The sequence below is a fragment of the Aedes aegypti genome, chromosome 1 (assembly GCF_002204515.2).
Source record: "Aedes aegypti strain LVP_AGWG chromosome 1, AaegL5.0 Primary Assembly, whole genome shotgun sequence".
NCBI lineage: Eukaryota > Metazoa > Arthropoda > Insecta > Diptera > Culicidae > Aedes > Aedes aegypti.
The window spans coordinates 209,161,731-209,179,291 of NC_035107.1; the positions used below are offsets into that span (position 1 = coordinate 209,161,731).

Sequence of the window (17,561 nt, forward strand, 5' to 3'; positions counted from 1 at the left end):
AGAATGCCGAATCTCGGCTAATTTTAACCGTGATCCGCACCGCCGAGTAGTTGGCAAACAAATTTCCTGGAATCTCAGCAAATAAAAGCCGAGTATCAGTAAATCGTGCTTCGTTGCTAAGCAACCGGACAATTTGTTAGCTGAATCTCGTTTAAAATCGGGAAACCGAGATTCGCACAGCCGAGCTCGTGAAAAAAATCTGAGTGTGTACTCCATAACAAGGCTGAAAATGACACCTATCTCCATTTATCAATTTGTGACTGCAGGGACCTTGAATCACTATAGTTCTCGTATTGATTTCACGTTTACATCTCTTATCAAACAGTTAGGTTCGAATATGCGCGACATTTATTCTCTCCGGAACTGATTCCGTTTAATAACCACACTATTCGCATACCTTGTCTGTCATATGTACTGGAGCCATTAGCGCGATCGCGCGAGTCACATGGGCACGGTGCTTCATTTACCGTTATTATGAAAAAAAGAGTAATCAAAACTTTAAACGCCAGTTTGTATAAGTATTCTACAACTACAAAAATTGTCTCTGATTGTTTTCAATTACATGAAAAAAATGTAGAGTAAAGTTAGGCAAATATTTCTTTTTAAGACATCTAGCTCAATTCAAAACTTAAACTATAAATGTCATGGTGGTTCGAATGGTATTCAAGTAAGAGATTTCTTACCCAAATATTATAAAAATCAATTGAGATTTGGAAAATTATGGCTATTTGTTGTTTACAGACGTAAACATTATAATTGTTGAACTTTCATCGCATAAAAATAAAAACGAAATCACTTTTTCTTGTTTGAATATTTGTTTTGCGTGTCATGCAAACAAAAGAAAGTAACAATCATCTCAGATTTCAATGTTGCTGAATAAGCGAGGCAATTTTGTCTAATCAGTTAACTTTAAACTATCGATAATTCGATTGTGCGATATTTGCCAGAAAACCATTCGCCAGAAAACTATTCGCCAGAATGACATTCGCCAGAAAGTACCATATGCCAGAAAACCATTAGCCAGAAAGTACCATTCGCCAGAAAACCATTCGCCAGAATGTACCATTCCCCAGAATTTTTTTTATTTTATTTTCAGGTAAATCAAGTTTGCAATTGTAGAGCCTTAAAAAATGTGTGAGATTATTTTGGTTAGTATACTCAAACAAGTACAGGATCTCTTGGCCAGCTTCGAATATCCATATTCTAATTGTTGGGCTAGGTACATATTATGAAAATATCGATTTCTAGAGCGTTCAACGATCAACATCAATATTCATAATAATCAATATCAATTATGTTTAAAATTTATATGTTTATTTGAAGTGGAACTAGAAAGAATATACAATAGAATTACAGTTGCATTCATTAGAAGCTGCTTCACTATGAATGAAAGATACTGCTTATTGATGTAAAGTTCAATACTTAGCATGACTGATAGCATAGTAAGTTTTTTTTTTTTAATATACGTTGTCCTTGTAAAATGGCATTATGGTTTGAAAGGCTTCACAAGACATTCACCCTTCTTTTCAGCATAAGCTGTTCTTCAAAGTTTTGCTGCTTCTCATGGACTAATTCATTTAATATTTACGAGATTTCAATATACAGTCATCTCTCCCTTACTCGATATTCTGTATCTCGATATTTCCCCTAACTCGATGGAATGCGCGGTCCCTTCAATCTAGCATGCTTTGATACCTCTGTAAGTCAATGCCCCTCTAACTCGATGTTCCCTAACTCGATACTATCTGTTTCAGTTTCCAAAGTAAGTTTACCTCTCTAACTCGATATTTTCATGAAAAGTTCCAAATATCCTCCAAACGTTAATAAATTTCATGAATTTGATTATTATGATTAAATTGGTAGTAAAATTAAGATTTACTGCCAATTTCTGGGTGCTAAAATTTTTAATTTTTGCTGATCGCTAATAAAGTGTCACATAGATAAATGTGGTAAAATTGTATTGTTTTTCACGTGAAAATAACTATTTTGAATGCATTTTGTCAAAATAATATAAAGTTTAAAATTTGAAAAAAATATGTGTTCTGTATCTCGATACCTCCCTTACTCGATGGTCCCTTCAACATCGAGTAAGGGAGAGTTAACTGTACGTTGCAACTATCGTTCTACAGATGTTATAGCATAAGATTATGCTATTTTAAAATTATTAAATTCCATCTTTCTGTTCTTTCAGTTTCAATTATTTTTTTAAATATTATTAAGTTTTGCAGGGAATTATGGGTTGGAATATTTCACAAGTATTGCTCCCTTCTTTTCATCATAAGCTGTTCTTAAAAGTTTTGTTGCTTCTTGAGGGCTAGTTCATTGGATATTTACAAGATTTCGATATACGTTGCAACTATTTATGCTGTAAGTTCGATGAAGTAATGAATGCCTCCTCTCGCAAACCAAATTTACATTTACTATAACATTTTTCAGGAGGAGGACAAATAAGACAGTTGTAAAATTAATAAGAACATCCTATGTATGGAGAATGGAGAATTCTTATTTGCCAAAAACCATGTCAAGTAGCGGTAACCAAATACTCTTTTTTGAATACTTTTTCATGTACTGAAATTTAGGTGATCATTATTACTAAAAACCTTTTGGTCTATTTTTACCCGAATGTTGTTCCCTCGAATATCATTTCCCCGAACGCCAGACACCCGAATGACACTTTTTCCTGCAATCCATTATCCCGAATGACCCAAAATTTGTATGGATCGTGGTATTATGATAGAACCACCCACTTCGACTCCCTCTTGTACGAACACGTGATTCATGGACGGCCCCAAAATAGATGCAATTCAAAATGGATAAGAAACAATCTTCAGAGACAGAGTGGTGAACTAGAAAGAACGATAAAGAAAACAAGAAAAAATGCTGAGTTCGGAGAAACTTTAAAGAACCGCTGATCAAAAAAGAAGGGTGTATTTCATATGAACCGTTCATCACCCTGAAATAATTAATAAGTACTGATAATTATGAGTGCCAAAACATTTTCGAGGAAATAGGCCACTTGAGAAAACGGGGTATTCAGGGAAACGACATTCGGGGTATCGATATTCGGGAGAAAGTAGCACAACCCCAATAAATTGTCAATTGACAAGCAAAAAATATCTGGTAGTTGCACGAGAAATTCTGTATAATACAATATTCTGAAGAAGAACAGCTCGCGGTGACAGGAAATGAAATTTCTTAAAACTAGGTTAAACAGCTTAGAATATTGTATCAAAACCTCATAGCCAAAAATCTCGTGAGAGATGTAGAATAACAGTGTTATATTGTCTTCGCTTTGTGCACTAGCAGAAAGCTTAAAATGAGAAGAACGAGATAGTTACCGTACTATTTGTTCAATTTAGTGCTTTTGAACATGTGAAAAGTGGCACAAGTCAAATATTGTGACGGCCATCCTTGGATTCCGAGATGTTTCATGATCAAAATCGACAAGAAAAATAATTCTGGGGAATGGTACTTTCTGGCGAATGGTACATTCTGGCAAATGGTTTTCTGGTAAATGGTACATTCTGGCGAATGGTTTTCTGGCAGATGTCATTCTGGCGAATAGTTTTCTGGCGAATGGTTTTCTGGCAAATATCGCACAATCGATAATTCCATATAAAAGGGGTTCATTATGCGTTTCTCGCCACGGAGTTGGCAGCACTCTTTCTGATATAATTGTGACTGTCATTTGTTTGGTATTGTTTGAAAATGACACGCTAAAAATTTTATTTCAAGGCAAGAAAAAGTTTTTGTTGGATAAACATGTTTCATTTAAAGTGCCCATTTCGCGAATTTCATGGTTATTTTTTAAATCGCCTTCAAATTTAGATCTTTTTTCAAAAAATTTTGACAATTGTCTCCAAGTTATTCACACTTTTTTGTAGGAGTTGCCATATTTTGATTGTATTATTTTGAAAAAAAAAAAAAACGGGTTGAAAGTTTGGACCTTTTCAAACAATAGTCCAGATAAATTTTGGAAAAAATAAGTGTGCAAAGTGGTCCACAAAATTTCATTGAAATATGAGAGGGTGCTGTTAGCTCGGAATGCGTTTTGGCGCGAAATGGGTCTATTGGAAGCCGGATCATATTCTTTGCACTTTTGATTTACTTCGGCAGTGGTTTTTTTTATCGTATTGAAACGCTTATTAATGCATAGTTTCGGACAATACGGCCGAGAGAAAATGTTACAGCTCATACAAAATTTGTAGACTATTCATATAATATGCGTTACGAGGGGCTGGGTGGGTGTCAAAAAAGGCCATTTTTGGCATTATGAATGAACCCTTATGGCGTTTAAAGTTATGATGGCAATTTTTTCTTGATAATAACGGTAAATGAAGCACCGTGAGCTAGGTACCGCGAGTAGAATGCCAATGCGGTCGTTTGCTCATTCATTTTCCCTATCCGGCCGGCGCTTTGGACGTTTTCGCGGAGCTTAAACCGTTTGCGCATTATCAATTTCGTTGTGTTTTTGTTGTCAGTCACCCATCGTTCGCCAGCATCGCGACGCGCCGGATTGAGCCAGAAGTCATTGTTCTCCTCACCCCCACAGGAAGGGTTCGAAATCGATTGTCAATCTGTTTGATGATTAGCAGGCAAACGCAGTTCCCATCATCGTTTGTCATCCCTAATGGTGGGCCCACGTTACTTTAGCGCGATATAGTGTCCGGTGTTGGCTGGATCGAGTTCAGTTTGGTCGTAGACTGTCGAACCGTACGGAGGCGTGAGAAATTAGTTGATCAAATATTTTCCCGATCGGTGGGAATTTTTCGGTGCGCGCGTTCGTGACGTGATTGTTTTCCGTGTTGAAGTGAAGTAATGATCCCTTTTAATTATCGCAGTAGGCATATTGATGGAAGATGCTTGTTCCGAAGGGGCTTCTGCAGTGATAACGTCTTCTATGATGTTAGACCTAAAAATAGCGTGGCCTGCTTTTTACGCGATCTAATTGAAGCATGAGATCATGAAAGTGATCAAATATATGCCTCCTAATATTTACCTTATTATTAAGTAATGTCAACTGAATTCACTGAATAGATGATGAGGAGATGAGCCATTTGTTTGCCGGAACTGCATTAGAATTACGTGGAATTTCCCCAATTTGGTTTAGATCAGAAGTGATTTCGTCTTCGAGAAGCGACCGACGTGTGTAACCTTGGTATAATGTTGATCTTTTGCCGGCACGTGTTTGGGAGAACAATTGAAAAAAAAAGTTGGATTGGAATGTGATGATGATTACGCGCCGGAGAATTTATCGGGCGAAAGTAATGTTGTCCATAGAAAAGTGGTTATTGTTTTGGTGTGGAACACGATAAACATTATGGATGCAATAGTGCGTGATTGTGCCGCCCAAAAAGTGCCGCCCAAATGCCGCCCTAGTAGTAGCAGTGAACGCGTAGTTATTTAGCTGTATCGAGGGGCTTGTAGCAGACCACTTTTCAGAGATTCGGTCACTATTTCAATGCAAGGTTCTATTTTTAATATTTTTTTACGTTGAAGTTTTTTTTAATCAAAATGATCTCCATTTTTCCATTTTTTTGGCTCCAGAAAAACCTTCACAAACTCCAACATAACTTTTCAAAGGGTCTCCCGAAAATTTTTCTCTTATTTAAGGACAAGCTTTGAGTGATTCCTCCAGAATTTTCTACTGGAATACATACTATCAAAGATTCATAATTCTAGTATTTCCTTCTGTCGACAATTCCCTCAAGAAATCGTCCAGAATTTCAACAACGACTTTTCAAGACATGCTCAAAGAAATTTGTCCAGTATTATCTCCAGAGAATCCCTGAGAACCCCAACGCTACTACCACCATTTTTTTCAACAAAGATTACAATTTTCTCAGAAATAGTCCCAGGATCTAAAAAAAATCAAAGTGTTTGCAAACAAATTGATTAGGGATTTTCCAGAAAATCCTACAACAAATCCTCCATGAGTTCCATCTTTATATATGGATTCCTTTAAGAATCCATAAAAATAAATCTCCAGGGATATCGGATTTTTTTTAAATTCTCTATATATTCCTCAATAAATTCGGCCAGAAAGCTCGGAAGTGCCTTTAAAAACTCTTCTGGGTATTGCACCTGCATATTATCCGTGAATTTCTACTGTAACATTTCTCGAATAATTTCTCAAGTAAAATCTCCATGAATTCTGCAAAAGCTATTTCCAATTATCATTTCAATCATTCTTTGTCAAAGTTCTTCAGAGATTCCGTCCTATGGTCATTTCTTAAGAAAATACTGCTGTGTCCGATCCATTTATAAAATTCCCAAAGACTTTATCGAGAGTATAGACGTTTCTTCAAGCATAACGGTCTTTCTTGTAGACCTATCTATTGGATTTTTCAAAGAATTTCTCCAATAATTAAAAAAAAACAAATGTCAATTCTCTTGGGATACCCATAAGTCTTTCGGGACACATTTTTAGACGAATTTCTAGGAATATTTCTCACAAAAACTCTAGAGAAATTTCTAATGGATTCTTAAAAATAATTTTTGCATCCTTAGATAAATTACTGGTTGAAATCTTAAAAAAATCCTAAACGATTATATTGGAGTTGACTCTAAAAAATCCCTGACGGCAATCCAACATACCTTTTCTACATCAATATGTTTCTAAATTCCTAGAATATGTTTTGAAAGAGCCCTACCAAAGAAAAGGATTTCTAAAAGTTGAAAATTTATAACTTTGAAACAGTTCAATTGAGTATAATTTTGACTTCAAACAAGTACCAGGAAACAACAAAGACTGTTAGAAAATTTACACAGAGATAAACACCGTTGAATTGCTCTGCGGCACATTTGTTTTTGCTCCAAGCACCAAAATACCGCTATCAACTTAATTAACCCTTGACGTACCTTGAATTTTTAAACAGCCACAATTCGGAGACTACTTTGAGAAAAAAAAATGAACTAAGTTAATCCCTGATAGAGATTTGCGAAGAGGAAAAATATCAACGTCATATGCAGCCCAGATTCCGCTGTCACGAAACGCCAGTTTACCAGCTTTTACGGCGATTTATTGCCTAATTTTCTACAGAACTCATTTTCTCAAAATTCATACTATTTGCAATGCGCAACAGTTACTTTTACGTTGCTTAAAAAAAATGTAAAGCAAGAACGAAGGATTTTGTATGGAAAATGCAAGCATGTTGAAAAATGAAAATTATCGATTTTCTGTAAATTCAAATATATACCAAACTGTATCACAGTTTAAGTCATATTTTACTGTATGTCAGTTTAAGTCATATTTTACTGTATGACAGTTTATTTATTTATTTAGTTCAATATCTTCAACACCTATGGTTGCACAGATTGCGGCTTAATCTAGATTTCTTATCCTACTAGCAATAACATTTTTAGAGATATTCAGGTCAAATTTTAAGTCATATTTTACTTAATTGGTCGATTTGATTACTAAAAAGTTTGACAATCATAGTTTCAATATCAATTTGAAGGATATCATGGTCTATTTCTCTTTTTTACACTAGTTCAGCTTCAAATCTTTCTTAAAATCGTAAACGATTTAATTTAACTTCAGAACTGATATCAACAGTTCAGAAGCGGTGATCTAATGGTTGCTTTTTAGACCGAGATGAAAAAAAAATTTCCTTAACCCCTCTACCGGCAGCTTCATTGTTTCACAAAAAAATCAAACAGCGATAACTTTTTGGTTTTTCGACAGTTGTGCACCATTTTTTACAAGCCTTCAAAAAACTCTTCTATTTTTAAAATCTGTATCAGTATTGATCATTGTTCATATGGTTTTGAAAATATTCAGATACTCCTTGGGGGACCGACATTCCCCATATAAAATTTATTTGACCGCCATTTTGTTTTTAGTAAATTTATCAAAAAAAAAACTTAAATGTGGGCTATATAATGTCAGATTATAAGGAGCTCCTCTGAAGAATCAAAATTTGAAAATTCAAATTGATGATTTTTGAAATTTTCAAGATCGTCATACGGCCAGACTGCCGTTATACGCATAATTGTCCCATGTTCCAAAATATACAATCGAGAAAAACGCGTTTAAAGATTTTAACACATTTAGGCCTCGTATTGACCAGGTGTGTGGTAAATTAAATTAAAATTTTTACAATAGTATAAAGAATAGTGTGTTCATTAGAGTTTAGAGTTTATATTATGGGAATAAAGTAAATTTAGCTACAAAATTCAAAGTGGGACTGTTATGCCTAGAAATACGGGGTTTTTGGTGAATTTCTACGCATAACAGTCCCACTGATAGTAATGACCAATTATGTGCTAAGCATACTGCTGTAGATGACCGTACTTACGTATAGATTGTGCCGAATGTAGAGGAATTTATTACGTCTTATATACTCTCTAACTTACTCATCCACTCTTTCTTTCACTAACTCATACATTTTCTCATTATCACACATACAGAAAACTTTACTTTCCATCGCACACTATAAAATCGTATTTCCTCACGTGGCTCCGTTCAGTACATGTCACTTGAGCCTTCATTAGGTGCCTTAACATAGTCTTGAGGATTTACGTCCTCTACATTCGGTACAATCTATACGTAAGAACGGTCATCTACAGCGGTATGCTTAGCACATAATTGGTCACTACTATCAGTGGGACTGTTATGCGTAGAAATTCACCAAAAACCCCGTATTTCTAGGCATAACAATCCCACTTTGAATTTCGTTGCTAAATTTACTTTATTACCATAATACAAACTCTTGACTCTAATAAACACGCTATTCTTTGTGTTATAGTTAAGATTTTGATTTAATTTACCACACACCTGGTCAATACGAGCCTAAATGTGTTAAAATCTTTAAACGCGTTTTTCTCGATTGCATATTTTGGAACATGGGACAATTATGCGTATAACGGCCGTATAAAGAAAAGGGCTCTGCACAAAACTCAACCTCTCTCTTTCACTCTTCCATAAATTGTGTAAACAACAAGGCCAGTAAACGTCAAAATCCCATACAAAATCAAAACAGTGCAGAGGCCTATAGCGTGTTCATTAGAGTCAAGAGTTTGTATTATGGGAATAAAGTAAATTATCCTACAAAATTCAAAGTGGGATTGTTATGCCTAGAAATACAGGGTTTTTGGTGAATTTCTACGCATAACAGTCCCACTGATAGTAATGACCAATTATGTGCTAAGCATACTGCTGTAGATGACCGTACTTACGTATAGATTGTGCCGAATGTAGAGGACATGTATCCTCAAGACTATGTTAAGGCACCTAATGACGGCTCAAATGACTTGTGCCAAACGGAGCCACGTGTGGGGAAGTGAAGAAATATGATTTTATAGTTTGCGATGGAAAGTATTTTCTGTATGTGTGATAATGAGACATTGTATGAGTTAGGATGAGTAAGTTAGAGAGTTTATAAGATGTTATAAATTCATATATGTATCGACTCTTCCAGCTGCAGGCTTGACAGAAACTCATCTGGGAATTCAAGGTTATTCTGCGGAGTAAATATTTAACTCAAAATTCACGACACAAATCTTCACACGGTTTGACATTTCTTTGGACTTGGTTTGCAAAATCATGATATACATCGCAAATTAAGCTTTTGAACCACCAACATATTTGCCACTTGCACCGAAGAACCAATTATCCGGAATAACCCAGTATGTGGCCAGGTCAACCAAAACCACTTGAACTATTCTTCTTTTGAATTGACTTTGACTTCAACAAGTTTGATACGTCGCAAGATAGGTCTCAGAACCGCCAATATAATGGCCACCTCCTCTGGAGAACAGGGTATCCAAACAAACTGTCTGCTGACTATTTTGTGCGAGATCAGCGCAGCAAATTGTATAGTGTGACAGTTATGCGTAAAAATACAATAGTGGGACAATTATGCGTGGAAATTCGACAATGGGACAAACTTGACTTGGCTTGCTTTTCATTGAGTTTCCGAACAAAGTTAACTGTTAGTGTTTTCTAAAACTATACCGTTTTGACTCATATTCCGAACACTTAAGGCCAACAGTGACTTCAAATGTATCTGGTTGGCATAAATTAGCTGATATTCGTGAACATTTTAGTTTCTCCACAAAGTTTAACTTTTAGTTGTTGGTTGTAACGATAAAAAAGTTTTATTTAAACTTGTTTAACATTGTTTTTACGTAAAAGTATGGAACAAAATTTTGATTCAAATCCCGAACACTGTGTTCATTCTGAACACCTTGATTCAAATTCCGAACAGCACGAATAAATTGTATTCAAATGAATAATTTCGCAAATAAATGTATCCGAGCTTGTTCTACTGGTCTCAAACTAGAAAGTCATCACTACTCCCGCGGTATAAAATATATTGCAGACGTTAAAATTGAATTGCAATAGACTGCCATTTCCTTGTAATTTGATGACATATTTCAGCGAAATATTTAAACCAAATCGCCATACAAAAACCGAGTGTTCGGAATATGAGTCTGTTGGAATTGAGACAAAACGGTACGTAAAAATAAACTGTTTGATGACAAAAAGTCAAAATGCACAAAAAGTAACATGGGACAATTATGCCTATAACGGCAGCAGATTGGTAACAGAAACAAAAATGTTAATAGGGCTCTGCACAAAACTCAAACTCTCTCTTTCACTCTTCCATAAATTGTGTAAACAACAAGGCCAGTAAACGTCAAAATCCCATACAAAATCAAAACAGTGCAGAGGCCTATTACTAAAAAAAAACGGATGCACCAGTTTTTTCACAACATACTCTCATTAAAGTATTGTTTCGAACAGCGAATAATCGAGCATGAGAAAAATTCTGTGGACTGAGATATTTAAGTAAACTATAGAAAAACATCGGTCCCCCAAGAAATTTCGGAATATACCCGGAATCAGTTGCCCAATGATCATTATCGACACAGGTTCTTAAAATAGAGTTTTTTTTAGGGCTTGTGAAAAAATGGTTCAAAGATATAAAAAAAAAACAAAAAAGGTATCGCTGTTTGAATATTTCTTTGTGCTTAAAAAATGAAGATGCAGGTAGAGGGGTTAATGAAGATAATAATAATAATAAATGCTTTCCGGACAAAAGCAATCCTCATGTGCCAGAGAAGTTCAAATTTAAAATACTGACGAAAAACTTTTTGAACATTCCGCGACAATGGTTACGCAGTGAGCAAGAAATGTCAAAATCAAATCAACCCTTGTTGTTTTATAAATAGCGTTAAAAGTGGGATAAGCCTCTTAACGTGCCATAAATTAGTTTGTTCTATGAGCCTTTGTACGTGCTATAAATTCTTTTGTTCTTTTGACTTTTACTGTGCGCCGTGTGTTGGTGCTGTCTCGCTCTCTGTCACGGGTAACTTGAAAACAGGGCGCATAGTAAATGTCAAACGTTTTATAGCATGCATAGGCTCATTGACTTTTACTGTGCGCCGTGTATTGGTGCTGTCTCACTCTCTCTCTCTCTCATGGAAAACTTGAAAACAGAGCGCACAGTAAAAGTCAATCGTTTTATAGCATGCATAGGCTCAATAATGTCAATTTGGAGGATATCATAAGATGGGTCGTTTGGCCGAATGCCATTTGATCGAAATGTGAACTTAAACTGAATCAAATTGCAACAACGCTGATGTGTAGGATTCACAAGTGCGACGCAATGATTATAAACATCTATTTAGCCGCAGGCTTTTATGATGAGACGAAATGTTATGTTTGCCACTGTATAGGAACTCCAAAACAACAAATATGAAATCAACATATTCATTTTGGCCGAAGCTGCGAATTCCGTACATTGTGTCGAGACTCTAATGGTCGGTTCGTTTTTAATTTGATTTTAATTAAATCATCACACTTTTTTTCCTAATTTCAAACAAAGGCTGGTTTTTGGAGTTATACTAGTTTATAACTTTTGGCAAAGTTTATTTTCAATTGAGAATTTAACCTTTTTTAATTCATTGACAGTTTTTTTATTTATACCAATATAACGAATATTTGCGCAACATATACGATATGACTTATTTTACTGTTCAACTTACTTTATTTATTGTTTGTTATTTATTTATTTGTTGGTGTAGGAAACACCCCGTTTCAATAGAGATAGATTTTAGAACAAAACAAAGCTTTAAGGCAATAAATATCAAAAAAATACTGTAAGCATCCAATTGATCTGTTTCTAAATCGATTGATCTAGTCCAAACTGCACCGGAAACTGCATCTTCAGATTTGCCACTGCATGTGCACGAGAACAGCTTCACAATAACTGTTCGATATACTTAAACCATTTCCAGGACTTCGGATTATCGTTATGACCAAATTCCTGGTCCCATAACCTAAAAACATGTCTCTTAGGTTTAACGTTGGAAAGCGATTGAAAAGTTTTAATGATTATTACAACTAATGAACTTCGATTGCTGCATATGTCATTTTTTATGAACAGTTCGGATTCTGACATGGGCATTAGACTGATGCTAATTTGAAAGTTTTTGCTCCCCTATGCTTAAACGGTTTCAATTATGATGAAAATCATTCTCCCAAAATTTGAAGTGATTTGGAAGAAATTTGGTTGTGCACACGCCATTTGAAGTTTATATGGAAATTACTCTGAAAAAGGCAAACCTTTTGCGTACAGTCCTCTAACTGCTCCTCATAATAATCTATAGAAAAGTGAACATACTCATCTCATGTGAAAACTTCATAGCTACAACTTTGCCGAAGACCACATTTTGATTGGACGTAAGGATAATTTGTTATTATTGATGACAAAGTCTGAATCATGCTGAGATGATCATTCAATTACTTTCAGAGCAACACTGCTTTTTTGCTGTAGAACATAGTAGCCTGGATTACTTTGATCTATGGGGCTCTGCACTGTTTAGATTTTGTATGGGATTTTGACGTTTAATGGCCTTGTTGTTTACTAATTTCATGGAAGAGTAAAAGAGTGAGACTGATTTCTGTGCAGAACTGTTGCCTGCCGCATAGTTAATGAAGCATGTAAAATGCAAACCCTCTTTATGATTGTGAATAACAATTTATCCTGACGTCCAATCAAAACGTGGTCTTTGGCAAAGTTGTAGCTGAAAGGATTTCACATGAGATGAGTTTGTTCACTTTTCCATAAAATATTATGACGTAGAGATAGAGGGCTGAACATAAAAGGTTGGCGTTTTTCATAGTAATCTCCATATAAACTTCAAATGGCGTGTGTACAGTCAAATTTCTTCCGAATCATTTCAAATTTTGGGAGGATGCTTTTTACCATAATAAAAATCGTTTAAGCATACTTACATGATACTTGATGGGCTACAATTGGCTACGATGAATCTGCACCGAATAGATGTTGCATGACTCTTCTCCACTGGGCTCGGTCCTGGGTCAATCGCTACCAGTCGCTCTGAACGTTAAGTGCCCTTAAGTCCTTCTCAACCGCAAAAAGCCATCGTTTGTGCGGCCTACCACGACGTCGGCGGCCTCGTCCGGTTCCTCTCTTGAATACTATCTTTGCTTGTCGTTCTTCCGGCATACGGGCAACGTGACCAGCCCAAAGCAGCCTGCCGTGTTTTATGCGCATGACAATATCCACCTCTTTATACACTTGGTACAACTCGTGATTCATGCGACGCCGCCAGATGCCGTTTTTTAGTTTACCGCCAAGTATTGTTCGCAGTACTTTACGTTCAAACACCCCGAAAGCTCTCCGGTCGACTTCCTTCAATGTCCATGATTCATGATTCGTTTAAGCATAGGGGAGCTGAAATTTCAAAATTTGCGTCACTCTAACGGGCATTCGATCTCAATTTTACATGTTTCGAATTTTATTCGTTCTAACTATTCTAGACAGAAAAAGTTTTTGATAGTGTATGGCATGAAGGTTTGTTCGTAAAATAGAAAACAAACTTTATTTTTCTTAACTTTATTGCATTGTTGAACAATTCAAAGTTATCTATCAAATCGAATCGTTCACTTTAGGTTGATTATAAGAACTATAATTCTGATGTACTGTTGCTGGTCATTCTGATTTCAATCCCATAACACTTCCACTCGAGAAACTATGTCGAATATGTGTACACACTTTCCTGCAGTTTTGAGTCGTTATCACCCACTGCAAAGCCTGGGAATTACTCTTCCATCAATAGCAATTCATTTACAAGCAATAACAAGTAATTTCACTATCAAACTGCAACACTATTGTTCACTTCACACTAAGCTATGGAATGTGTAATGCAACCGTTTCGTTATCTGCATTCATATGGCTCTTGTCTCGGAACAAAATACCAATCAACTTATTCTGTGTTCTAGTTTAGTGTCGACAACCCATTGATAGTGTAGCTAATAGAGAGCCAATCGAAAATTGGCAGATTGGTTAGTCGCAGCAATGGCACCGAGCCTTCCGGACAGTGCTCTTTCAGTTGTCGTCGGCGAAACACTTCCAAGAACCGTTTCTCAAACGAAACCGGCCGTCAGGAAACACAGAGGTAAGGTATCGCCGGGCATGTGGGGAACTGGGGTAAGTGAAAAAACATTCATTTTAGTGAATTTTGCGTAAACCTTCGAAGTCATTCAGATGAGGTGAGAAATTTATGAAATTGTGCAATCATTACAGCACTACGACCAGTGAATTACACCAATTATATCCAAATTGGTTATAAATAGTTTTTTTTTCAAGTACATTCAAGGTATTTTCATGGAAAATTGCGAAGAAAAAGCTGTCGGTTGTTATGATTTGGTGTGAAAACGAAAATATCCTTTGTCAAAGTTTCCCTTAAGGCAATAAAATTATTCCAGTATCGGCCAATGTGACTCAATTATTCTTTTCATATACTGTTTGACAGTTTTCTTATGAAAACTCATGAAGAGAAAGCTGTCGCATGTCATGCTTATGCTTCCTGAATTTGAAACGAGTATGTCCACTTTCAACGGTACCCTGAGGGCACTCCCATGATTTCAGAAAGGGATGATCCTTTTCAAATATTTTGAAAGCCTTCTCATGAAAAATCATGAACAAAACGCTGTCGCATATCATGTGTTTGTGTGCAACCGAAAATAACCCATGTCACACTCTTCTTCAGGAATCTAGTAGGCTTCGCTCGCGAGTGAATGTGTTCTTAGTGACCCTGGAGGGATCTGATCGGCTTTTAAATTATTACTGAGCAGATATTTAGAGCTTACTAAACATTAACAAATTCGATTTATGTACTATTCGAAACGAAATAATGTATACAATAAATAAAACAAATATCTTCTCTTTTGATTGCCGGCATTCAAAAGATTAAACTTAAAAAAACAGAAACAACAATTGCCCTTGGTCTATTGCCAGCTTTACAGACGAATCCTGGCCTATACTTATTCCAACTCCAACTCCGTAGCACTTATGAGGGCGTCGCTGAGTCGATGACCTTTCATAAGGTAAGTGCTAAATCAACATTTCCTTCCCCTAGCCTAAGTTACGGTAAAGACGGGCGTGGCCGAGAATAGCGATATTCATGCTTTTGCTATTCTTGTTGAAGATTGGATCAAGGTTTATTCCCCGGTATTGTTCCTGAAAGCAGTCAGGATAAGATTATCAAATAGAAACATGAATGTTGCAAGTATTCAATCTACGAAGTATATCGTAACTACGCTAACGCTAACCGAAAATGACTCGTGTCACCTTAATGGCTCCAAATACGGACAATGTGGCCATTGTTCCATTTTCAAATATTAAGTCTTCTCATCAAAAATCATAAATGCCTTCGGTTCCATTTGAATTCGAATGTCGGTTTACTTTTGTATTTTTTTATTTGGCTGAAATTTGGCATATGCTTTCTATATACCCAAAAATGCCTATTTGCATAATCGGTTCGCCATTTTTACCCTAGCGTTACTTTTAAGAAGGGCCTAAGAAAAAAAACCTTAACAATTTTCAAAAATTAAAACTCAGAAACTATTTGTCTGATTGGTATGGTGTCTTCCGCAAAGTTTTAGGTTATTGTTGGAACTATCTGGAAAAAATATACACTGTAAAAAAAATGTTGTATTTATTTTTTATTTCGAAAATAAAGCTTAAAAATACATTTTCTCAAAAATCGTTTTTTCGATTTTTTTTTTTATATTTTAAAGTAGACAAAATGGAGAAATCATGGACAAAAAAGTTATGATTTTTTTAAAAAAGGTTGATTTTTCAATATGGTCTAAATAATCTTTTTGAATGCTTTTCGACCCGATTTTATGAAAGTACGCAAAATTTGCAACAAAAAAGGTATATTAAAAAAAATTGCTAATTGCTACCGTTTCCGAGATACAGCGATTTTAAAATTAAATTTACTGAAAATTCACAACTTTTGGTTGTTTTCGGATGTTTTTCGAGTTGATAAAATAAGGAATATTTTTTTCTGAAAACATTTTATTTCATGTTCTTATACAATGATGGAGATTTCGGTAACTTTTTGAACACTTTTTTGAAAACACATTTACACATCCTTTGTTGATGGTGTTCATTTTATACTTAATTGTTCTAAGCTATCTTTTACTTTTTATTTTCACTTGCTTGTGTCTTTGCTGCATCAGCTCTTTTTTATACCAACATGGGTACTTGAATCAACTATTAGGTACGTTTCTGTCCGACCACAAAATATACCAACGTGCTGTACTTTAAGAAAACATCAGGTATATTTGTGTGAGACAACTAGGCACGTTACTCCTCTACTCATAAAGCTTTTGTTTTCGAATGGAAATATTTCATTATCTTAAATCGATATAAATGCATTTCACGTATTGATTGCTTTATATTCGTTATTTTGTTATTTTTTAACTCTTAACATTTTGTTCCATATTTTCTTGATAATTACATATCAAAATATCACAATGTTGAATGTTGAAGTTGTGTTTCGTTAAAAAAATAAATAAATCATTTTTACAGGACACATTTTTTATTTCGCCTCATACCATGAAAAATTACCAAATCAATATTTTTTCAATCATTTTAATCAAAAATCAACTGCTCTTTCAGACAATGAACAAATTTCTAGGCTTATGAGCCTCGAAAAACATTCGAAAATGACCGAAAATTGAAAATTATATCATAATTTTGTATTAAAATCGCTGTATCTTTAAAGTGGTAAAAGTTAGTCTGATTTTCCCGTAAGCCTTTATTGTTGTAAATTTTGCGTACTTTCATAAAATCGAGTTTATTATTGACCATTTTCCAAAATTCACCTTTTTTTTAAAAAAAATCGTAACATTTTTGTCCATGATTTTTCCATCTTGACCCACTGTGCAAAAGACTTCATTTTTTGTCTACTTTAACATATAATAAAATAAAATAAATCAAAAATACGATTTTTGAGAAAATTTAAATATTTTTTTACAGTGTATATTTGCGGAAGACACCAAACTGATCGGACAAACCGTTTCTAAGTTATATTTTTTTTGAAAATTATTAAGGAATTTTTTCTTAGGCCCTTCTCAAAAGTACGGCTAGAGTCAAAATGGCGAACCGATGATGCAAAAAGGCATTTTTGGGCATAAAGAAAGCATGTGCAAAATTTCATCCAAATAAAAAAATATAAAAATGAAATTTGGGAAAAAAAAGTCGTCATTTTCTGTGGAACCGCTCTTATCTTAA

At 35.1% G+C, this 17,561-nt stretch overlaps 1 protein-coding gene across 5 annotated transcripts in view; it reads left to right on the plus strand.

The window, feature by feature from the left end:
- The window catches only part of LOC5575729 (sodium-independent sulfate anion transporter), a 72,537-nt gene that overhangs the window by 39,130 nt on the left and 15,846 nt on the right, over positions 1–17,561 (plus strand). The window contains exons 1-2 of one of the 5 annotated variants that reach the window (XM_021857419.1): positions 4,670–4,815; positions 14,258–14,433. The exons of the other annotated variants lie outside the window; for them this stretch is intronic. Coding sequence (XP_021713111.1) covers positions 14,334–14,433 — 100 coding nt within the window. The 5' untranslated portion in view covers positions 4,670–4,815; positions 14,258–14,333. Of the gene's footprint in view, positions 1–4,669; positions 4,816–14,257; positions 14,434–17,561 lie in introns of those variants that run through there. 5 annotated transcript variants of the gene reach the window in all.